Source organism: Tachypleus tridentatus, chromosome 2 (genome assembly GCF_004210375.1).
Source record: "Tachypleus tridentatus isolate NWPU-2018 chromosome 2, ASM421037v1, whole genome shotgun sequence".
In the NCBI taxonomy this organism is placed as follows: Eukaryota; Metazoa; Arthropoda; class Merostomata; order Xiphosura; family Limulidae; genus Tachypleus; species Tachypleus tridentatus.
This window is the reverse complement of record NC_134826.1, coordinates 155,895,537-155,921,675: the sequence shown is the minus strand read 5'-3', so window position 1 is coordinate 155,921,675 and position 26,139 is coordinate 155,895,537. Positions and strand designations below refer to the sequence as shown.

The window sequence follows — 26,139 nt, the reverse complement described above, 5'->3', positions numbered from 1 at the left end:
GTTCTCACTAGAGTTCCAAACTTACTACTTTTTATACTTTTCAAGAATCTCAGAAAGATTAAAGAGTTATGAAAAAGGGGAAAAAAAGCACTTTAGTTTCAACAAAAACCTATTATTTATAATGAACACTACATGTTACTTACCTTCAGCAAGTGTTAAAACTATTATTTATAATGAACACTACATGTTGCTTACCTTCAGCAAGAGTTAAAAACTATTATTTATAATGTACACTACTTGTTACTTACCTTCAGCAAGTGTTAAAACTATTATTTATAATGAACACGTTTACCTTCAGCAAGAGTTAAAACTATTATTTGTAATGAACACATGTTTACCTTCAGCAAGTGTTAAAAACTATTATTTATAATGAACACTACATGTTAAAGTACTAGTTAAAACTATTCATTTCTTATTCCCCTTTACAATTTATTTTGGTCAAATGAACATGTTATATAGATATTACTATAAGAACCCATTAGTGTACCAACTACTAAACTGATTTCTTACCAATTATTTAAGTAGAATATAAATAAAAACCTTGATGATTTGAAAATTAAAACTTTACAATATACTTAAATAGAACTAGTGTCATGGTAGAGTTCACCATATTTACATACACTCCATTACAATATACTTAAATAGAACTAGTGTCATGGTAGAGTTCACCATATTTACATACACTCCATTACAATATACTTAAATAGAACTAGTGTCATGGTAGAGTTCACCATATTTACATACACTCCATTACAATATACTTAAATAGAACTAGTGTCATGGTAGAGTTCACCATATTTACATACACTCCATTACAATATACTTAAATAGAACTAGTGTCATGGTAGAGTTCACCATATTTACATACATTCCATTACAATATACTTAAATAGAACTAGTGTCATGGTAGAGTTCACCATATTTACATACACTCCATTACAATATACTTAAATAGAACTAGTGTCATGGTAGAGTTCACCATATTTACATACACTCCATTTCAATATACTTACATTGAACCAGTGTCACGGTAGAGTTCACCATATTTACATACACTCCATTACAATATACTTACATTGAACCACTGTAGTGGTAAATATCACCAGGTTTAAATAAATTCCATTACAATATACTTACATAGAACCACTGTAGTGGTAGAGATCACCAGGTTTAAATAAATTCCATTACAATATACTTACATAGAACCACTGTAGTGGTAAAGTTCACCAGGTTTAAATAAATTCCATTACAATATACTTACATAGAACCACTGTAGTGGTAAAGTTCACCAGGCTTAAATAAATTCCATTACAATATACTTACATAGAACCACTGTAGTGGTAAAGTTCACCAGGTTTAAATAAATTCCATTACAATATACTTACATAGAACCACTGTAGTGGTAGAGATCACCAGGTTTAAATAAATTCCATTACAATATACTTACATAGAACCACTGTAGTGGTAGAGATCACCAGGTTTAAATAAATTCCATTACAATATACTTACATAGAACCACTGTAGTGGTAGAGATCACCAGGTTTAAATAAATTCCATTACAATATACTTACATAGAACCACTGTAGTGGTAAAGTTCACCAGGTTTAAATACATTCCATTACAATATACTTACATAGAACCACTGTAGTGGTAAAGTTCACCAGGCTTAAATAAATTCCATTACAATATACTTACATAGAACCACTGTAGTGGTAAAGTTCACCAGGTTTAAATAAATTCCATTACAATATACTTACATAGAACCACTGTAGTGGTAGAGATCACCAGGTTTAAATAAATTCCATTACAATATACTTACATAGAACCACTGTAGTGGTAGAGATCACCAGGTTTAAATAAATTCCATTACAATATACTTACATAGAACCACTGTAGTGGTAAAGTTCACCAGGTTTATATAAATTCCATTACAATATACTTACATAGAACCACTGTAGTGGTAAGGTTCACCAGGTTTAAATAAATTCCATTACAATATACTTACATAGAACCACTGTAGTGGTAGAGATCACCAGATTTAAATAAATTTCATTACAATATACTTACACAGAACCACTGTAGTGGTAGAGTTCACCAGGTTTAAATACATTCCATTACAATATATTTACATAGAACCACTGTAGTGGTAGAGATCACCAGGTTTAAATAAATTCCATTACAATATACTTACATAGAACCACTGTAGTGGTAGAGTTCACCAGGTTTAAATAAATTCCATTACAATATACTTACATAATCTTTACAGAACTCCTTAACTTTACCCTCAGAACAAATGCGGAGATTTTCATATTTTGTTTCTGATGGAAACATGAAGTCTGTAAAAAATGAGAAACATATGGTGAACCAAATGTTTGTATGAGAATAGAGTTTAATAATCAAAACTTCTTTAATAAAACTTAGCCATACACGAAGGATAACATGGTTTCTAACCTCTTAATAAAGAAACCAATGCTGGACTCAAAACGTGAGTCTTAAAGTATCAGTAAGCCTACATATTAGTCAAATAATGAACTACAAATACACTTCCATTAATCCATAAATCTTTAACTTCCAACCATCTTGTGATCTACAAGGACAAACAACAAGATTATTTTCAATATTATTATGTAGAGATAACAAAAATCTTCAAAAAAAGGTTCTTTATTTGTACCAAACATTTCAGCTTATATCTTTATCATGTTACAGAACTCGTGCATGTAACGTGCCTTCAAATACCCACGTACATCAAGATTATGTATATAAAGGAAGTAAACCAGCAGTATTTCTTTCTCTACTTGTTTGTTTACATTGATGAAGCAACTTTTTTAGAAGTTTCTTCCCACTTTACAGAAACTTCCACTGGTAATTTTAAATTAAGAAGTGTTACAATGGACTCTTCCATCGTAAGATTAGTGAGGTCTATTTCTGAAACTTCTAGAAACTACAAAGGAAGGTCTTAAAGTAGTAGTATAATAGTAAAGATAAATAATTAATTTCATATTATCGTAATTTAACATACTCTATTCTTGTAACCTTTTCAAACAATTGGACTAGATCAATATTGTTATGATTACAATTATATTTACTGTTATTTAAAAATGTAAATTTTCTTAAAGAAACAGATAAGAAATGAAACAGTTTGAGATAAATGTTGAATATTAACTTCTCTTTGTAAGAGAAACTACTTATTTTGTGAAATTAGTCTGAAAACAGTACAAAATATCAGTAGTGTCATTAAAGTTTTTTCCAAATTGAAAATATGAGTTGAGTGATAGACAGATCACATGTTTATACAAAGCATCCTTACCAAAGTGAGTGAGGTCTATACACTGTCTCTCACTGTCAGTAATCTTCAACTGGTTACACAACCCCCATGAAACCATGAAGACAAAGGTGATGACCACCAAACAAGCTAGCACCAAAATCCATGCCAAGTCCAGTATATATGTTACCACAAGAAACTGGAATACAGAGGTTTTCTTTATTATGTTTTAATAAAACATATGAACACAAAAACAGATTCCACAAGCAACTGACGTGAAATATGTTAAGATAAACCAATCTCTTTTTAACTAGATGGAATAAATTATACTGTTTGCAAACCTGTAAACGTTTTATTTATAAAATTTCTGTATCAAGTTTGGCCTAGCTTTACTTGCCTCAACCATAAAACTAGTTTCCATTTACAGTTCACATTCATCATTCAAATATAAAAGATTTCTGAAGCTATTCACCAAAGTCTAAAATTTCATTGGATAATCAACATGGTTCTGCTAAGGGAAAATGTTGCTTTACAAACCTTTTAACATTCTTTGAAAATGTTATTTCTTGTGTAGATGAAAATAAAGGTGTAAATCTGGTGTATCTGGACTTTCAGAAAGGATTTGGCAAGGTGCCACATAAAAGACTTGTGTAAAAAAAAAAATCTCTACAGATGTGTCTTAACAGTGGTATAATGGAAAGTGATCTTGGTGTAATAGTTGATCAGTCTCTAAAGCCATCCATCCAAGCAATTTGCTGTTACTAGTGATAGCTAAAGAGGATTTTAGGTTGAATCTACAGAAGTATTGAATACAAGTCTGAAGATGTTATAATTTCACTGGTTAGGTCACATTTGGAATATTGTGCTCAGTCTTGGGCTCTTTACCTTAGGAAGGATATTGAATTGTAAGAATGGGTTCAAGAAGAGTTACTAAAATGGTGTTTGTTATAGAGGGGTTGTCATGTGAGGAGAGCCTGATATCCATCAACTTATTTTCTCTTGAAAAAGAAGAGTTGGAGGGGGGGATCTGATTGAGGTGTTTAAGTTAGGGAAGGTGTTCTGATTGAGGTGTGTAAGTTAGGGAAGGTGTTCTGATTGAGGTGTGTAAGTTAGGGAAGGTGTTCTGATTGAGGTGTGTAAGTTAGGGAAGGTGTTCTGATTGAGGTGTGTAAGTTAGGGAAGGTGTTCTGATTGAGGTGTGTAAGTTAGGGAAGGTTTTCTGATTGAGGTGTGTAAGTATTGTAAAAGGGAATTAATAGTGTTGGTGCTTCACCTTTTTTCATATTTAACAATAAGAATAATAGGAATAGGGGACAAAAATATACATTTTGTTAGGATGGTTGGGTTCTGGAATGAATTACCTTTAGATGCTGTGAACACAATACATTAAGTTAGTTTAAGAGAAAGGTTAAGTATATGAATAATGTGTGGCTATAAGATCTTTTTTATTCTTTTTACTAATTTCAGTTTAGTTTAGAGGATGGGACAGTCCAGGTGGACCAGTAGGTCCCTTTTTGCTCCAAAATATTATGTACTAATACTAAGCTTATGTGGAAAAGTTAAGAGCACTTTTTTTGATTTTCTGCAAGTTACTTAAAGTATAACCTAAAGGAATAGAAAACATTAACAGCTGGAACTCAATTAAACTTCCAATTTGAAAAAACAAAACAGTGATATAATACAAAAGTAGTTTACAAGAAGAAACACATAAATCATGTACTGTACATTCTCATTCAATACAGATCTTACACTGCAAGTCTCATTCAACACAAGTCCTACATGGTGCAGAAAAACAAGGACACTCAACACCTAGCAGGTGTAGATATGCAACAAAGACTACACATAAAAAAAGACACTCAACACCTAGCAGGTACAGATATGCAACAAAGACTACATATAAAAAAAGACACTCAACACCTAGCAGGTATAGATATGCAACAAAGACTACACAGATACAAGGGCATTCAACACCAGGCAGGTATAGATATGCAACAAAGACTACACAGAAACAAGGACATTCAACACCAGGCAGGTATAGATATGCAACAAAGACTACACATAAAAAAAGACACTCAACACCAGGCAAGTATAGATATGCAACAAGGACACTCAACACCTAGCAGGTATAGATATGCAACAAAGACTACACAGATACAAGGGCATTCAACACCAGGAAGGTATAGATATGCAACAAAGACTACACAGAAACAAGGACATTCAACACCAGGAAGGTATAGATATGCAAAGACTACACAGAAACAAGGACATTCAACACCTTCTAAGTACACTTACTTTGTTCCTGTATTTAAATTGTCTCCATTTCTTAGTTTGAATATTTCTTCACTATCACATTTTGCACAGCTGGATTTAAATTTAACATTTCTCTAGTTAGATACTATAAAATTGATCAATTCACTTTAAAATTATTACAGTACTGTTAAAAATCTTGAAAGTTTAAAATCAAACTAGAGACAATACAGAAACAAGGACATTCAGCACCTTACAAACATAGACATGCTACATAGGAAGTCTTCATGCCTACTTTACAGCAGAAGAATGTCATAACAAAAAAATGTAATCTTTCAAAACCTGGAATGTCAAACTAGCCCATTCTCCAAATATTCAGTAAGTTGGAAAATGTGCTTAGATGAAGTTTAAATACTCTGAACTGTAACATGTTGTATTATAGTTGAAGTTACTATGGATTAAAGCAATACCTGATTGTTAGTGTGTGACCTAAGCAATAATACAATGGTGAAATGCTTCCTGAACTATAATATATTATATTGTAGCTGAAAGACTAAACAAAGGACACTGGATTACTTGTTTCTTACCAGTGCACAAGATATCCGTCCACCTAGTCTGGCCTTCCAACCCCGATAAATTCTTTCTCTAGTAGCTCCAGTTGCCAAACACCCCACAAGCAAGAGAAACAAACTGAGCACACCCATCATTCCTCCTATAACAATGAAGATGATTCGAAGATCTGTTAGCCTGAAAAAAATTAAGTGGATGTGCGAGATAAACTATCTGTGTTTGATAAAGTGGCCATATCATATAAAACTAATATGATCTGATAAATTAGATGTAGTGTTCTACTTTAATATGCACCAAACAAAGACATATTTCATTATTAAATATGTTGTGATGTATTAGATGTGTTCTATATTAATATGCACCAAACAAAGACATATTTCATTATTAAATGTATTAGATGTGTTCCATATTAATATGCACCAAACAAAGACATATTTCATTATTAAATATGTTGTGATGTATTAGATGTGTTCTATATTAATATGCACCAAACAAAGATATATTTCATTATTAAATATGTTGTGATGTATTAGATGTGTTCCATATTAATATGCACCAAACAAAGACATATTTCATTATTAAATATGTTGTGATGTATTAGATGTGTTCTATATTAATATGCACCAAACAAAGACATATTTCATTATTAAATATGTTGTGATGTATTAGATGTGTTCTATATTAATATGCACTCTACAATCACATTTCATTATTTAATATACTGTGATAAAACATTTGTACAGTAATCTATGTATTCATATATACACTGCTCACACCTGATGATATAAAAGTACAGGTTTAATTACACTGGTGTGTTCTGAAGGAGTTATGTACACCAAAAAAGATGTTTTTAGTGAGGTGAAAACTTTTACTGTTTAACAGCATTTATAAAGTTAAACCTATAGAAAAACTGAAGTAACATGAAGCAAAAAAACCACAATTATTATATATTTCATTAGAAAGTCCTGTAATAAAGTGTGTATTTACAGCTGGTTAAAATAATACCCTTTCAACCTTATTAAACAACTCTTAGAAATTTGTTGTACTTTACTACAAGTTTATAAATAGCAGGAAATTATTTCCCAGATATAAAAGAAACAAATACTAAAAAGTAAGTATAAGAAACTACAGATCTAATACCTTTGTTTTATATTACAGACTAAGAAGTTATCACTAATTTTTAAACCAATTATGTGACAAAAATACAGTAACTCAAATTCTTCCCCTTAGAAAGCTTAGAGCATGTACTTGAAAATATATGTGATTCAAATTGTTAAAGCACTAGTAAGCAAAATTATTTTAGGTTAAATTTATTAACATATTTTATAAGGATTTCAGTTTTAGACCCATCTGTAAAGAAGTATGAAAACATACCTGAGATCACCATGAGTGCTGTCCAGCAAATGAAACAAAGCATGTACATCAGATTAAGATACATACTGTCATTCCTTCTGTTATCGTTAAAAATAATTTACACTTCATTTCTGACAATGTGTTTAAAATACTAATAAAAGTAAATATGAGGCCTAATTTATAATTTACCACTTGTCACTAAATAACTTATACAAAATGAGCTAGTAGATTTATTCTGCATATTTCTGAAATTCCTTCATACAGACAGGACTACTGTACAAGTAAAAAACATCTCAAAATATCTCTCCTTTACTAATGGACACTTAAAAAAATGAGTGTATTTTCTGGGAAATTAATTTTGCAGAATTCTTCCTGTAATTTTTTTATTTACAAATATTGATTCATTGATAAATATTGAACATACTTGTATCAAATGTAAAGTTAAACATTTATTTAGTACTGTTACTTACTAAAGGACTTCTCATTTAGATAAAGTTACAAGCCATTTAATTAGGACAGTTAAATCTTTATAACCTATCACCTTCAAAATATCCATTAGAGTCGCATAAAATCTTTATTCATTTTTAATTTTTTATTCTAATAACAGTTTTTGGTTTTTATTGCACTCTCAATACTTCTGAATAACCACTGGAGAAACACTAACAATCAGTCTCTAACATCACTATGTTTCTGTTTACAGAAGTGTTTCTTAAACATGACTCCTTCAGGAAAGTCACAAGCTGTTTGCATTAAGTCAAAATGTTATTTAAATAAACAGAATTGCCATGTTTCTTCTGTTGTTGTAGATGAAGTGTGTTGGTTGAACCAAAGCCAAGATGTATTACTAGATTCATCTTATCTTTACTAATCTCCACTCCAACCCCAGTAATGTTTACATTTGAAGGGATCTCAGTAAAGTCCCAGACTCAAATTCATTTTATTTTTAAAGGGCCCAAAATAATCACTTCAGTGTCAATGAAAAACTATTATTTATGATGTACACTACATGCTGCTTACCTTCAGCAAGTGTTAAAACTATTATTTATAATGTACACTACATGTTACTTACCTTAAGCAAGTGTTAAAAACTAAATAAAGTACTCACCTAGATCTTTTGTTATTTTTTGGTGTTGACTATCACTGAAACCTAAGACTGCTTTTATAATATTTGTTTTAAAGTATTAAATAAGTTCTATTTAATTAAATAATAGACCATATATTTTCTTATTGATGAAACTGTTAATGGTGGACAACTGTGTGGAAAATGTATACTGTTTAGTATGTGATGGTATAGATTTTAAATCAAAGTACTTGTGCTTGCATGTATTCATTATTCAGGGAAGAGTGGGTCAAATCTCATACCTCCCAATCAGTTCTGGTTTACATGAGATTCAGGACTGTGGGTTAACTGCAACCCTTGTTTGTGTATAACAGGTCTTATTCATGCTGATGGCATACTCTAAGTTCTCAGATGAAAACTATGGAGATAATAAAACTTCTGTCTTCAACACAATCTTTTTACATTCAACCCATATTGTTGCCACTGTCTACTTCCTTAGTTCATAGAAACAAATATAACAACACTTGTATCTACCAGTTCTTACCCTTTAAACTCAACCCATATTGTTGCCACTGTCTACTTTCTTGGTTCGGAGAAACAAATATAACACTTGTATCTACCAGTTCTTACCCTTTATATTCAACCCACACCGTTGTCACTGTCTACTTCCTTAGCTCAGAAAAACAAATATAACACTTGTATCTACCAGTTCTTACAGTGAAACAAGCAGGTACATTTTGTTACAGGTTTATAGTTCTATCACATATTGTAACAAAATTACTCACTGGATCAGATCCAGAAATAGTTTCACATTATGGATTACTTCATTAAAAAATCAACTTTTTTTATGAAAGAAAAGTACGTGTCAATCAAATTTAGTTAACACAGATATGTTATACTAACCCCTGGAATCGAATCTGAAACACATCTTCAAACATTCGCAAAGTTAATGCTACACCTTTATACATGGATCCTAAAAAAACTCCTGACCCTGCAAAACACATCACAGTGGCAATAAGGGTAGCATAAGGGACTCTTGCCATGCATCGGAAACATCCTCCACAACAACCTGGAACCGGGAAACAAATAGAAAATTAGTGAAATATTTAGTTAGCAAAGAACAATTACTAAATATGTAATCATAAGAAAAACAGGAACAAGGAAATGTTTCAAGAACCCAGTACACAATGTTTACAATAAGAATCTAGATATAATAGAAATAACAGAGTTACACAAATAATCAGTGAATGTAGCTCTGAGTTCCGACCACTTGACTGACAAAACCTCAGAACTGGGTGTGTTAAAGTAGCTAGTTATAACATACTTAAGTAAACATGCATACAAGTTAAATACAAAACTAACATTTAAAAATATTTATTGTTCTGTAACATCTATATTAAGCAAGTATGGAATGAAGAAAACCAATCAGAATATCAGTCCTGTTACATCGGTATTGTTTGCGACATTAAACTTGAAGAAAGCACAAAATTGATATACAAAAACATTTAAGATTTATTGCACAACATTTGCATGATAGCAAGGAAATACAAGTACACACAAGTTAAAGCTGAAAACACAGGAGATAACCTGAAGGAAATATGTTATATAATACTAAAATCAGCTACATAGATGTAGCTGTACGTGTTGTTAGCTAAGTAAGTTCTACAGTTAGCATCTGAAATAGGAAGACAATCATCAACTTGTACAGTGTAACGACCTTCATACAGGAGTTTGTCTGAAGGCCGTATTAGCAAATATCTCCACAAAGACCTGAAATATCTTTTCAAAATTCATCATACTATCAAAAATAACGTATCCTCAGGATAAAAAATGAACATTCATCATTATTTAAAAATTACTTCCAACTCAGTACAGTTTAATGATGGCTTCATCTAGGGTTAGCTCCAAACATGTAACAAAAATATATTTCCTGTACATAAAACAAAAAGTTGGATATTTCAATTTAACTATTTCTATAAGGTTAATAAAGGTAAACATGGTATAAAGATATTCTTGTTTTAAATTTATCAAAATGATCACCATTCTGTTCCTTGATAAGCATGACCTCTTGGCTCGGGACTCGATCTGGGGTTGTACGCTTCAAAGTCATGGTGTTCTGGATGTACTTACAAACATGCCAAACTTCTGTGAACACAATCTGGCATTACCACCATACACTCAAATTCTGTAGCTGTTTATGAATGTACTTTCACAAAAAACAGTATGTAGACACAGAGAATGTAAATGTTCAAACTACACCAAAGATTTCTTGTGGAGAAAACATGCACATGGTTAAATCAACAGAGGGAACACTGGTAGATTCTGCTCAGTCACTCTAGTCTGAATGTAGAAATATGAACCCAGTGGTTGTTTCACCTCATTAATGAATGACAAAGCTTATTCTGTTCTCACCTGTATAAACTGTAGATGTTTAATGTCATCTAGACACCTTCTGAAATTAACCAGTATCTACTAAATGTTTGGGCTGTACATTTATACTTCATAAACAAATAGTAATCCCATTGTAAAGGCATAAAGAACATTCCTTTTATTATATTTAGCTTATAAATTTTGATGCCTGCTATGAACACCTGCTACATATTAGACGAATATTTATGCCACTATCGAAACTGTAGCTTGATGTAAAAAAAAAAAAAAAGACTATTCCTGAATCTGTCATCAAATCATTGATTTTTGATATATACACGTAACTCTTGGCAACTGTAAACCTAAAATACAAGTAACCAAGCATTTCTAGTGTTGACCCTAAGTCTATATAAACAAGTTGATATGAGAAAAGGACATTAAAAATAAATAACTAAGCTTTTGTTACAGTAATGGTGGTCTGAAAAGAAGGATAAAGACAACCGAACGTACATGTACTAAACCTGAACTCAAACCATCATAAATTGTTACTGGTATTTTTATCACCTGGAAATGGTGTAATACATTATCTAATTATTAATACAAGGTGATGCAAAAGTCACACACTTCCAAGTCCATTCTTTAAAATGATTTCGCTAAGCCTCTTTCAGCTACTCTAACGTAATTTTTTCTAGCAATAAATTATTGGGATGTATTAACTGCAAGTTAGAAGAACACATTTGAAATGTCTTCATAGATCAACGTTTGTCCATACTGATACAGTTATCTTAATATTTTACAACAGTTACAAGTTTGGTTACATATATAAAAAAACAGCGTACTGAATAATTAATTGGTGTTAAAGAATTTTCAATATAAATTATAATTGTAATACATAATAACTATAGTAAATTGGTGACGATATAAACTTTTCTTACGTAAGAACTAAAAATGGTAAAATACCGGTAATATTTAGAATTTATAATAAACCTAACGACACATTTCTTTAAATAAAACAGGAAATATGTCGTTATGCTTACATTTTAGTACTTAATCATGGGCGCCTAAGGGAAGGTGCAAGTGTTTCCGACTACCCTTCCTTACATTTCACAAAACAAATTGCAATGTAAATTTAATATCGCAGCTAAACTTTTTTGGCATTTTTTATTAAAACTGTAAATTTGTGTTTCCTTTTAACGACACAAAACATTATTTTACTTTTCGTCTGCTAACTAACTGTAAAAGCTGCTCCTCCGAAATATATTTTCCCACTCCCACCCTGAAATACTTCTTTGAGCACCCATGTATCTAATTATAACAAGTTATATTACCGTGTTACGGTTAAATCTTACCATTTCCGCAAAACTTCCGCTTATGTGATATCTTTAAATAACAATAATCATTCGAGTAGGCCATCCGACGTCTGAGCAAACTTGGAACAGTAAGTTACACAGGCACTAAAGTCTTGTTTGGATTCAAATTACCCAAAACTTGATCCAACGCAAGCGCAGAACGTACACTGCAAATTCAAACAAGTCTGCTATGACTAAACATTTCCCCTACCAACACACAAACACACTCGTCGGTTTCACTTCTATCTTAACTTCGCGAAACACGCGTAAGCCTATGTTGATAGTAAAACTGGCCACGAAACAGAACTCTTACTAGATAGTTTACCAAGCTAAATAACTTTCGTAACACTGATATATTATTGTACACGTCACTGGACATTATCTATATAACTTTCACGTTCAATTTAAAAAAATAAAACAAAATACGAACGTTATCATGGAAACCATATGATCTTTTACAACAACCTACTAGTAAACTACGGTTTCACTCTGTAGTTCTCCCGCTTGTTGAAACCGTAGTTTCAAAATATACGTATGAAACGTTTCACAGCCAAGAAAATATTTAAACCCAATTCCAAGCGCATGCACGTGGAGGATTGAAAGACATGACGTATGGCATTGTTTACAGATGTGGATAAAAACTGTTCTACCACAACATGTAAACTTCATTTTCAACAGCCATTAACTTCACTTAACACTGTTTTCGTCAAGGATAACACCAAATAAAGATACTACAGTTCACCAATAGTGTTAACTGGAAAACAACAAATTCAGACACTTCCTACTGTTCACCCGTGATGTTAACTGGATAACAACAAACAGACACTTGCTACAGTTCACCCGTGATGTTAACTGGATAACAACAAATAAAGATACATATTACTATTCACGAGTAGTGTTAACTGGATAACAAGAAACAAAGATACTACTATTCACCAGTGGTGTTAACTGGATAACAACAAATAAAGATACATATTACTATTCACCAGTGGTGTTAACTGGATAACAACAAATAAAGATACATATTACTATTCACCAGTGGTGTTAACTGGATAACAACAAATAAAGATACATATTATTATTCACCAGTGGTGTTGACTGGATAACAACAAATAAAGATACATATTACTATTCACGAGTAGTGTTAACTGGATAACAACAAATAAAGATACATATTACTATTCACGAGTAGTGTTAACTGGATAACAAGAAACAAAGATACTACTATTCACCAATAGTGTTAACTGGATAAGAACAAATGAATATACTTACTGTTGCTCACCAGTGTTGTTAATTGTATAAGAACAAACAAAGATACCCACTAATCAGTGATGTCGAGAAACCCACTTGTTGAGAAATTTATATGCAAAAACGGCTCGTTTGGGTTGAGAAAATATTTTACATAGAAGGTCGAAACGTTGTTCGCTCTTCTATGTAAAATATTTTCTCAACCCAAACGAGCCGTTTTTGCATATAAAGATACCCACTACTATTCACCATGTAAAGGTTTTTGATGTGTAACTCAGACTTCGTTATATGATAAAATATGTTGAAGTGACAGAAATAAAAGTGCTTATTTGTGTTAATTTGTATAAACAATCTAAATTCGTTAACATTAAAAATAAATTCATAAAAATATATATTAATACATAATAACTGGTTAACACAGAACATTTTCACCGTATAATAAACATTAACAATCTACTCTTGTTAGTACCCTAAGAATGACTTGCCTAGATTTAACATTGTAGCGAACCAAATTCCCAGGAAGAACTGTGGAGACCTGTAGAAATAATCGTCTGTTAATTTATCGCTCAAACTCCTTGAATATATTTTCAGAATACCTGAAGGTTCATGACTCACCCGGCGGGGATTTTCCCATTACTTTCAGTGATGGTTTATTCAAATATCGATTTTTAAAACGATATTCTGTGATTGGACCCTAGCATGTTGAAAACATTACAGAAAATCTCTTAACAGTATAAATTCCTGTGGTCGTGAGATATAAGCATTTATTATGTTCTGTGTTTAGAAGATTTCCTTGTTCGTTTTAATTTAGCTCAACAATAGACGAGGGTTATCTGGGTTAGTCGTCTCTAATTTAGCAGTGTAAGACTAGAGGGAACGTAGCTAGTCATCAACACCAACAACCGCCAACTCTTGGGCTACTCTTTTACCAACGAATAGCGGGATTGACCGTACTTTATAACGCCCCCCACGGCTAAAAGGGCGAACATGTTTGGCGCGACGGGGATGCGAACCCGCAACCCTAAGATTACGAGTCGCACGCCTTAACACGCTTGGCCATGCCGGGCCATAACAGTACTGTCTGTTGTATTTCCATCTAATTACAGGTAACAGTGAAGATGGATCTTCTCCAAACGAGGTTCAGTCGGTCCATAGAGGAGATACATAAAAATTAAGTTTTGTATTTTACAGCTTTATATGGACTTTTTTTTTACCATTAGTTCGACCACTATTTGGACTTTCACCAAATTTGGCATGAAAGTTTTTTGGGTCCATGAGGAGATGCATGCAAATTTACGCTATCATAATTTTTTGTTATGCTGTTTTTATTGGAGTTTTTTCTTACAATTACATACAAGGGAAATAACTTTTCATTTCGTAAGATAACCTTTCATTAACGATGAATTGACGTAATTTCCGTCCAGAGACGGGTACTCCAGATATACGATAAAACAGTTATACTGCCTCTAACAACACTATACGTAGAGTAAAATGCACACGCTGCTTCTGATAACTGTACATTTAAAGTAAAATAGGTTTTCTGCCATTGACAACAGTAGATGTAAGTGAAATAAAACAAATTATTTAAAGTAAAATATTTTCATTTTAACGTGACTTGTCCAACACATTTTCAAGATCAGCCTCACGAAGCACAACTCAATTGCTTCAATCACCTTCTCCATACTTGACGAGTCGTAAGACTACCTACTTTCCTACCTTAGATGAATGTCATTACAACACTTCCATATTCATGCCATGGAACAAAATTCCGGATGCTACTTACTTATCATAATAAATTATACAGTTTTTTACTGGTTGCTAAATTTTATCGGTATAAATATTACTGGATTCATTTTGATAACAAAAATATTTTATATCTTCAAATACCACATTTAATGTAACCAACGTTCACTGATAGGCCTAATTTAACAAATAAACTGTGTCAGACAGAAATTTCGTGTGTTTGTTTTCTAATTTTGTGCCTCTGTTTCTTTGTTGAAACAAAAAATATTCAAAGCATTGAGTTAACTAGCTAACTAACATACAAACGGAATAATATAATCCTTCATACTCACAAACACACACACAATAGAAGTTTTTTATAGTGGTTCATTTTCTAAGCCTTTGAGTAAGTTACGTTAACTTTCCAACTAAACAGCACAACTTTCTACAAATGTACAAAATATAAACAGTTTAAAATACTGCCTCCTCTCTGTCTTGTGAAGTTCCTTGAACAATCCTGTTATACAAATAAAGTACTGATACATAAAATTTACACAATAAAGTAACTCTTGACAATCAGCATTAAATTAAATCATTAATAGAACATAGAACACTTAAAAGTACAACTGAAAATTTGGCTCACAAAATGTTTTTTTTATTATTTCCTGGAGCTGAACTCTACAGTCAACAAAACGTTTTGGTAGTTTTGTATTCTCTGGCTTTTAATACCAACATCTAGTGACCATTTGCCATTTATTACCATGTCTTCTTGAGACTTGAAGTCATAGGAATGTGATTGTGGTTCTATCTCTGATGATACCTTGGAATGGAAGTGATTATGACAAGAACCTTGGAATTCTGGCTGCTTACCTCTGGCAAAGTCTTCTTTGAAGTACCCAGTTGGGTTTCTCACTGACGTAATTCTGGCTGCTTACCCCTGGCAAAGTCTTCTTTGAAGTACCCAGTTGGGTCTCTCACTGACGTAATTCCAAAGGCAATCACGCAGGTAAACTTTGTTTTAGACTGCCTGCCCTTCTATAAAGTACATCACCGATTCTTCTCACTAGCTAATAATTTCTGTATTCTATAAACTATGTCACTGATTCTTCCAAGTAGCAGTGTAACTTCTTTATTCTATAAACTATATCACCAATTCTTCCAAGTAGCCTTATAACTTCTGTATTCTATGTACGACATCGCTGATCTTTCCATCAGACATACAACTCTGGAAAGAAGTTTCTTTACAATGTGGTTATATAGCCATAAAATGTTATGTCAACGTTCATGTGATACCAACTTTCACATTTTTGTAAGGTTAAGTCTTATTCATCTGTACAAAACTTTTGAACTCTGTGTATCACTACTAACATGAACACGCATGTTAACATGTTCAGTTGCTTGAATACTCGTTAGTACTCCACCCAAGTTGATTTTAGGGTTAATTAGTAATCAGTGTATTTCTCGGCATCTCAATTCGATGAGCTAATAGTTTATTTACAATTTTGGTCAAGAGAGAACCTTCTTATCGCCCCCTGACCTTCTTCCTGACCTGGTGAGATATCGGTGCAACGTACAAGATATGGAGATAATTTTTATAATTAACTTAATAAAAGTGAAAGGTTTATCACTTACGTTTGCTTTTTTAAATTCCACTTATTAATTTGTTTTCTCTATTGCTTCGTAAAAGAACACTCAGTATTCACAGTATTTTACAAACTGCATGGCTGATAGCTCAAAACAAAATGTAGATTAACTCGCTTTTTATACACAATGTAAATAAAACTTAAGAAATTTAAAAACCTTCTCACAGATCATGAAAAATTAAGGAAACAACATTGTAGATACTGTAGACATTCACTGAAACTACAAACCCTTATTTCGGTTTCATGCTGTTACCTAGAATTTGGTGCACGCAAAATAGGAGTTTGGAGTTCAATTAAATACATTTTTACGATCTCTTTCTACAGGTTTTTTTTTTTAATTTGCCAATTTATTATTTATCTTGTTTGTTGGTTTTTTTCTGTTCAGCTGTCGGTAAAGGAATACCTGATATGGTAGCTAACTTCATACATTGTAATGATAATAAACAGCTACTAGCTAGCTGATACAGTTTTCACTTCATAAATAATATGGGGATTGGCTCACTGAGGACACCAATTGTAGTGTACAAAGCATAGTGTATCTACATTTTACAGTCGTCCAGTGTTCATCCGTTATTGGCTAAACGCAAACTAACGTGGCAGGGGTTTAGTTTAGAGAGAGAGGAAATCGTAAGAATTCTCTCTCCAACTGGGGTGTTCAGGAACGTTGTGGTTCCTCTTCGTCCCCTTTCGTGAAAGGTTATTAGGTTTAGTTTTATTTATTTATTTATTAAATAATTTTTTACTCATTTTTGGGTGAAGGAGGTCATTCTTAATGTTATCCTAGACCGAGGCAAAGGCAGCACCGGAGAGAACTGCCAGGTCCCGTCCCGAAAGGCAGAAGTCAAAGTAAATATGAACATGAACTCAAACGACCCGACTCAGGGTCTGGCAATAAAGTTGCCTGTGCTGGGATCTAAAAATCCAATGCCTAAGTTTTTGCTGTGGGGGGAAACGGGAGTGCCCCGAGAAAACCCCACTTTCACAGGACAGGCGCCGAAAGTTTTGCCTGTCCTATGCCCGATATCTGAAAAAGAGAATACATATTATTAACATGAGTTTAATTCTTTAGATACTTTGTTGTGTAATTTGTGATTCTTGAAATATGTTGTAAGGTGAAATGTATTTTGTTGGTGCACTAGTTAATTTGTATAGTGATGCCGTTAGTTTGTTTCTGTGTTCTGCTTTTAGATAATATTTGTGCGATATTTCCGTTAGTCTATTTCTTAGTATTGGTAAGTTACTGATTTGATGTACATAATTTACTGGCGTGAATGACGGTAGACTGAATACAGATCTTAGTATTCTGTTCTGTTTAACTTGGATTTTCTGGAGTGTGTTATTTGACATATTGTATGTTATTTGACATCCATACTCTATTAGTGGACGGATGTAAGCCTTGTATATTTGGATAATGGTGTTTGGTGAACATTTCGATTGTCTACTGGTTAGAGTCATTAGGTGTGAAATCCGTTTTCTAATTGATGAGTGTATATTGTTATTGGCTGATAAGTATTTAGGCTTAAAAACCTAGTGGTCGTCAGAAATAAGTTTTTTTTCATCCATTCTCGACTTGAAGATAATTGTGGAGATTGTAGTGGTTAAAGTTAAGGAACTGAGCTATGACTTCCGTGAAATTATTATGCTTTGACGACTTGCATCAGGAAAGGCCAAGAAGAGAGAAAATGCATGTGCTTTCTTGTTGTAATGAGATGGGTGTGAAGCTTCCCTGCACTTTAACGTGTTAACAATAACACTGTTTTGTAAGAAAGCTGACTTCAAGCGGTAAAAAGACCATGGTTTACACCATAATTATAATGTGTTATTTACATAATGTAAAACAGAAAAGAAACACATCAGCTTTTCAATACCCCTACAACTGTCACAAAACCTTATTTAGTATTTTATACAAGGTTTGGGTGTAATATACCAACCTATTTCTGAAGCAGGTTGGCAAACAGGCCATAATGACTGGCTCTTTTCCTGTGTAAGTTTGACACGTGTTTTCTTTTATACATTTTTATACACACACACACACACACTATTAACAGCCCTTTAAGCCTGTTCTCTTATCAGTCAACAGTAAACATTCTGAAGTGTTCTTTGAACTGAATCTTTACTGTTTAAATTTTTTTTTGTCTGAATGTTTTATTAGTTTCGTAGAATTCCTAGTGATCCTCACTATGAACCACAATATTGGTTCATGATGTAGTTCAAATCCTAAACTGTTGGCAAATAATAGTAGCACTGAGGTCGGAACTACCACCTTACGTTAAGAATATAAATACCTAGAAAATCTAGGACCCTAACAGTTAAAGGAATGTGTACATGTTAAGTGTTCCATGCATGTTTGAACAAAGCATTTTGTACAAGGACAGGAATCATTAGGCCTGCTGAAATACTACAGAAACAGTAATGGCCAAGGTGATATTTATATTATCAGTTTCACGAACCGTTAAGTTCACTGAACGAATTATAACTATTACAAGTTTTGTACAAGACACTTTCCTTTGATAAGTATTAATATTTATCCATTTCTATTTTTAACATGGCTTGATATTTATTTAACTTTACTTGCATAAAAAAGAAATGATCAAACAAAAAAACGAGCTGGGCTACAACAATACATAAATCATTGAAAACATTCTACACCTACATGACAGTAGTCCGTACGTTAGAGTATTTTTTACAATAAAACAATATTGTTACGACCTTAAGAACACCATGAAAGTCGTGCTACGTCACGAAACTTTACTTGAGTTTGTAAGTCATTCTATTAACTGGATCAGTACTTGTACGTAAGCCTAACATTTTAAGGTACAGTCGGTTGGGGTGTAATGTACGAAGAAATTCGCTTCGAAACACGGAAATAACGTAAAACTGGTTTCCCTCTCGGACAACTACAAGTTTCGCTGAATAAAGCACACAAGGTTTTCGTAGGATGAGCAGTTCTAATTATCAGGGTCCCAGACAGAACGACGCACTTGGTTTCTTTACTATTTATCACAACGAAAGCTTAAAACAACATAAACAAATACTCAAAGCTATGATTAATTATTCAGTAGAAGTACATCTAACAATGAGAGTTTACAAACTTATAAAACAAACCAATACCTCAACAAAGCTGTGATTAATTATTCAGTTTATGTAATCTAACAATGGATGTTTACAAACAGCTACTTCAATAAAGCTGTAATTATGCAATACATGTACATTAACAATGGAGGTTACAAACTACATAAAACAAACAACTACGTCAAGAACTCTGAGTAATTATTCAGTACATGTACATCTTACAAAAGAAGTTTACAAACTACATATAACAAATGCTTCAACAAAGCTGTAATTAATTATTCATTACATGTACATGTAACAATGGAAGTTTACCAAGTACAGAACATAAACAAATACTTCAACAAAGCTGATTAATTATTCAGTATGTGTATATCTAACAATGGAAGATTACCATCTACATAAAACAACCTAATATTTCAATAAAGCTGTGATTAATTATTCAGTACATGTACATCTAACAATGGAAGTTTACAATTACATAAAAGAAATACTTCCATAAACCAGTGATTAATTATTCAGTACATCTAACAATGGAAGTTTACAAACTACATAAAACAAACAAATATTTTAAAAAAGCTGCAATTAATTATTCAGTACATGTACAGCTAACAATGGTGGTTCACAAACTCCATAAAATAAAAAATACTTCAACAAAACTGCAATTAATTATTCAGTACATGTACAGCTAACAATAGAAGTTTACAAACTACATAAAACAAAGAAATACACAAAGCTGTGATTAATTATTCAGTACCTGTACATCTAAAAATGGAAGTTCACAAACTACATAAAACAAAGAAATACTTACACAAAGCTGTGATTAATTCTCCAGTTCATGTACAACTAGAATCAGGGGTTAGAAACTTCAGAGTAACATAAATCTGAACAAGTTTCATCACATACCGATGTAGGTTTAGATAATTATTAGGACCTTTGAATTTTCTGAAAGTGAGAAGTGGAATGCCTTAACAGAAATGTGAACTTCAATATTAGGTAAAATTTAATTTTCATCAGTTATTTTATATATCAGTGAGTTCCATTAATAAACTTATAGAATGGACTGAATGATAGCCCATTTGTTTGGCCTACACTGACAACAGTCTAGTGTGACCTGCAATAACCAATTAAACTGTATCTGATGAAGATTCCATCACTGCAGTTGACAACTTGCAAAAATAAGCCTTTAAACAGTGTAAGGAAAAATGCCCTTGGATTGTAATTTATTCAATATTCTTTACTTCTCAACAGAATGTACTTGACGTACCATTTAGACATTTTGTCCAGTGTTTCAATGCAGGTATGCATTAAAAATGAAAGCCAGTGTCCAATAATAATGTTTGTTATGTGAATTTATGTGATTAGTTTGAACAGATTTTAAGCCAAATTTCTAAGTCTCACTTCTCAAGTTGTTCATTCGTATCACAGAATCTTCTTGTAATAAGTTTGGTTTTGATCTAACACATTATTTTTACTAATCAAATTTTCTTTCATTTCTTTATGTTGTATATTTGGAAGATGTATATTTCACACTCAATGTAACATTAGTATGAAGAACAACTTTGCTTATTACAACATTAATCATGATAGAAACAGGTTACACAGCAATGAGGTGTCAAAAAAACAGAAATCACTAATGAGTACAAAACAAAATCAAATAACATTAAATCACTTCACTTAAACTTTACTTCTCTCTCCCTCTTTCATAACAACCAACTAAATAATAAGTTATCTGTTCACTCTCTGAAACAACCAACTAAATATAGATATATTTATATTGATTTACTAGAAGAATTCCAAAAGCACACATCATATCATGAAGCACATCACACCATAATCTTACAAGTCCATAAAAGAAATTGAAATTAGAAACTTTAAAAACATTTGTTAAAGTAACAAGTAAGAGCTGAGAAAGCCTTGTTTTTTAGAATCAATTCTTTTGGTCAAACTTATCAATTGTGAAATTATTTCTCTATTGATGACTTCAGTGAGTCAAATAGATTTATGTCACCTTCTTTCCTCCCTTATGTTTTGTAAAAGTATTTAATCTGATGAATGTGTAATTTAAACTATATTATCTTACATCTGCAACTGGACATAAACAATTTAAACTATATTATCTTACATCTGCAACTGGACATAAACATATATTTTATATTACTAGATATCAACACTTTAATACAAATTTTCAAGCAAGTGTACCCTAATGTATTTTGCACAATTTCCATTGTCTTTATGCCAGTAATGGAGACTTGTTTGGAAAATCATTCTAATAACTTTTATACATTCATTTAGTTCTAAGTATTTTATGAAATATGACTATTCACAGTTTCATCAAATATTTCATATGTCAAACGTGGAAGTGAATGTAATGATTAGCAAAACATGATTTATAATTTCAAGCTTCCCAAGATATTTACTGCCATTAATAGTTTAGACTTCTAATGTTGATGTAATACACAAAATTCAGCCTTGGAAGCTACTTTACTATCCTTAGCTTAATTTTTAAACATATGTAATTCCTCTTTGTATTATCTTACCCATTCTTCTGACAAAATGTCCTTGTTCACGAAACAGTTAAAAAATTACGTTTCAATTCCACTTTAGTTCAATCTAAATTCCTGTGAACACTTTTAGCCTTTTAACACTTGATTTTTTACTTGCGTCTTGCTGTCGAGGTTTAAGAGGATAGAAAAGTCCTAAAATTAAAAATTAAATGAATAAATTTCATAATTAAAAAACAACACAGTTCACAAATATTTAAACGCCATTACGATGACTAATAATACATAATAAAACTTCATTTTATATATGAAATAAAAGTTATAGTTTATAGCTGACAGCATTACTAAGTTCAAGTTTTACGAACTTTCCAAAATTCATGAAAATTTAATTAATTTATAGAGCAAAGAAAATTTACCTTAGCGCCTGATGTTTGAATTAATTGCCAGTAATAACATATTCAGAGAACGAATATCATAACAGATTTTAGTATAAAAGTTAAAACTTTTCTAAACCTAAACTTTACAATTTACGTAACGTCATAAACAGAAACATATACGTTACGAACAATTACTTCAATATCTCTAGCATCAGCGTACCTCACCAAAGCCCTTTAAAGTGACAGCAGTGCCGTCTAATAGCCTAGAAAATTATTTAATGTAAAGTCTAAATGTCGTATAATGCTTATTATTCTGAAGTTTTTTAACTTATAAGATATCGATAGCGCCTGACGAAGCTGTAATAGCAAAATATTGAAATAATAAAGTTACATTTTGGGTATAAGTCATGAATTTATTCACACTTATGAAACTGTATAATTCTGTCAATAAAGATGTGAAATTTGGCTAATTTTATGAAAGGCAAATTGCATACCCAGCTCTTCCCTTTTTGAAAGCCTCACAGATTGGAGGAAAGTCTACAAGATAGTGTCTATAAAGAGATTTCTTTTCTAAGCGCTTGTAATGCATTTTAAACATCTTACCTTAAATTTTTTGCAAGTTACTTTTTGCACTCATCCATATTATTTCTCTTGAAAACACGCTTTAATTGGCTAAAAATGAACAAAATCTCTGTAAGAATTTTCAGTAGTGTTTATTTTCCAACAAATTATTGTATGATAAGGAAATGTATCTTAAGTGAAAAGGTCTAGCAGTCAAGTTGAGAAACGTGGTAAAATGGCAAAGCAATTGCATCAGTTCTTTTCAAAGCAACCCACTTTACAACATAAATTTGCCAATATTTACTCTACTTGAATTTGGTACATTTAACGCATTACATTTAATATTAATATTGATTTTTGTTTCTACGGGAAACTATATTATACGTTAAAAATAAAAAAAATATTCTAAGTATTGTCTCAATTATGAAACACTTTTCTAATTCAGGATTAAGTGATTATTTAACCCTAGGAAAAAAGTAATAAATGCTTCACATATCCAATCTTTAATCTCCTTTAAAACCCCGAGGAAATATTATTTGGCCCAGGAGCTTTGTCGTTTTTTAAACTTCTCAAGTTTTTCTTAACCAGCTCATAATTAATGTATTAATCTTGTTTAATCTCATTTCCCTCTATCAACTGTTCAAGATATGGAATATTGCTCAAATCTTCGTTAGTAAAAACCGAAAAAAAGCACGATTTAATAACCCAGTCATCTCATATTAGTCAAATTCAACAGGATGTACCTAACATTTTATATATGAAGCCACTTCCACCCTCTTTGATACTCTATCCCTATTAAATAACCGGTCATCAAAATCATCTACTCTTAACCATATTTCCATTATTCTCAGATTACATCAAATTCCTCAATTTCTACAAATGCTCTAAAGTCATCTGTTTTATTTCTTATTCTTCTAGCATTATAACATTAACAATTAAGACTATCCTTATAATTATTTCTGTACCAACTTCTTATGTTAAACTTTTCTCTACTCTTATCCTTTTTGTATTTGATTTTCCTGTCCCTCACCACTGTCTAGTCCCAGTTTAAAACTTCTTTTACAGCTGAGTTAATAGCCTTAGCAAACAAGCTAGTCTCTGCCATATTCAAATGAGAACCTTCCATCCCACAGAACTCCCTTCTTCTACTGAATTGAAACCACAAGTCCAACAAGCCAATCTTCTCATTCTTACATACTAACCTAAGCCTAGAATTTAGTCCTAGTCACCTACTTGAAATTTCATCCCCACAGTTGGCTCGGCATGATCAAGTGGGTTAAGGCGTTCGACTCATGATGTGAGGGTCGCGGGTTCGAATCCGGGTCACACCAAATATGCTCGCCCTTTCAGCCGTGGGGGCGTTATAATGTGACGGTCAGTCCCACTATTCGTTGGTAAAAGAGTAGCCCAAGAGTTGGCGGTGGGTGGTGATGACTAGCTGCCTTTCCTCTAGTCTTACACTACTAAATTAGGGACAGCTAGCGCAGATAGCTCTTCAGTAGCTTTGCGCGAAATCCAAAATAAACAAACAATCCCCACATTTAGTTGTGGGCAGTATCCCTCGCACAGTTAAAGTTATGACCTTTCTCTTTTAAATACTTTTATCAACCCTTTGTAATTATTAATGGGTTCCATTGACCTACATCATTAGTCTCTACATGCACCACAAATACTGCATCGCTGCTAGCTTGCTTTATTATATCTCCTGCTTTATCAATTATATTCTCCACCTGTACCTCAGGGTATCATAACATGATTTTTTCTCCCTATTTATTACACAGACTATTCTATCTGCATTTCTTCTCAAGAAATCACCTTTTCATCCACATTCTTCTCTGATCCTATTGGTTTTCTTCCCTCCACTAGTTCGTAATCTGAGGGTTGCGGGTTCGCATCCCCGTCGCGCCAAACATGCTCGCCCTCCCAGCCGTGGGGGCGTTATAATGTAACAGTCAATCCCACTATTCGTTGGTAAAAGAGTAGCCCAAGAGTTGGCGGTGGGTGGTGGTGACTAGCTGCCTTCCCTCTAGTCTTACACTGCAAAATTAGGAACGGCTAGCACAGATAGCCCTCGAGTAGCTTTGTGCGAAATTCCAAAAACAAACAAACAAAAAACCAAAAACCCTCCACTAGTTCTCCATTTGCAGAAGCCAAAAAATGAAATTTGTTGCTCAACAGAATAGGCTTATTATAACTAAATTCACTGTTTCTTACTCTAATAGGATTCTTTCTAACTTTCTGAAAGTCATTATTACTTGATGTATCCTTCCATCTAAAATCTTAAGCTCCTTTTGAAATTATGCTGCTATTTTCCACAGTATACACTTCTCTTTACCTACTGCCTCTATTTTGATTAGGATAGTCTTCAACTTCTCATCCAACCTACAAACTCTACACAAAAATTGCACATGGCAGTTCCGAGTTCCCAAATAAAGCCTACTCATTGCACATAAACTGTGAAAGCTTAACTCCTGTACTTGTCTCAACCATTGTATTTATACCTATAGCCTGAAAATAAACAATTAATATCAATATCAGAAGCCTATTGTTAACACTATTACTCTTATGCCTAACCTTTAAGAATCAATATTAGTATTTTTTATCACTATTTTGTTTTCACACAATGCTTTATCTTCAAATATCTAGAACCTTGAAACAGAATAATTCATTGGAACTAACAGAGTACGTAATATTAATAATGAAATATGGTTAACCTGATTTATAACATATTTTCATTTTAATGTCCCTTTTTCTGACGGGTATCGAAACCCAGTTTATGTCGTTATAAATTCACAGACATACAACAG

The 26,139-nt window shown here is 32.4% G+C and overlaps 1 protein-coding gene across 10 annotated transcripts in view; it reads right to left on the bottom strand.

Moving 5' to 3' along the window:
• Nucleotides 1-23,035, bottom strand: part of LOC143245435 (neuronal membrane glycoprotein M6-a-like) — a 29,048-nt gene extending 6,013 nt beyond the window's left edge. Inside the window, exons 1-7 of one of the 10 annotated variants that reach the window (XM_076491795.1) lie at nucleotides 22,811-23,035; nucleotides 22,431-22,589; nucleotides 9,396-9,561; nucleotides 7,454-7,471; nucleotides 6,097-6,256; nucleotides 3,308-3,461; nucleotides 2,254-2,336 (exon numbers count right to left, since the gene is read on the bottom strand). In XM_076491795.1, coding sequence (XP_076347910.1) covers nucleotides 2,254-2,336; nucleotides 3,308-3,461; nucleotides 6,097-6,256; nucleotides 7,454-7,471; nucleotides 9,396-9,561; nucleotides 22,431-22,434 — 585 coding nt within the window. In that variant the 5' untranslated portion in view covers nucleotides 22,435-22,589; nucleotides 22,811-23,035. Of the gene's footprint in view, nucleotides 1-2,253; nucleotides 2,337-3,307; nucleotides 3,462-6,096; nucleotides 6,257-7,453; nucleotides 7,472-9,395; nucleotides 9,562-10,532; nucleotides 10,782-12,208; nucleotides 12,483-20,701; nucleotides 20,836-22,430; nucleotides 22,590-22,810 lie in introns of those variants that run through there. The other 9 variants (XM_076491796.1, XM_076491798.1, XM_076491797.1 and 6 more) reach the window with 9 other exon arrangements.
• Between the last annotated feature and the right edge of the window lie 3,104 nt (nucleotides 23,036-26,139).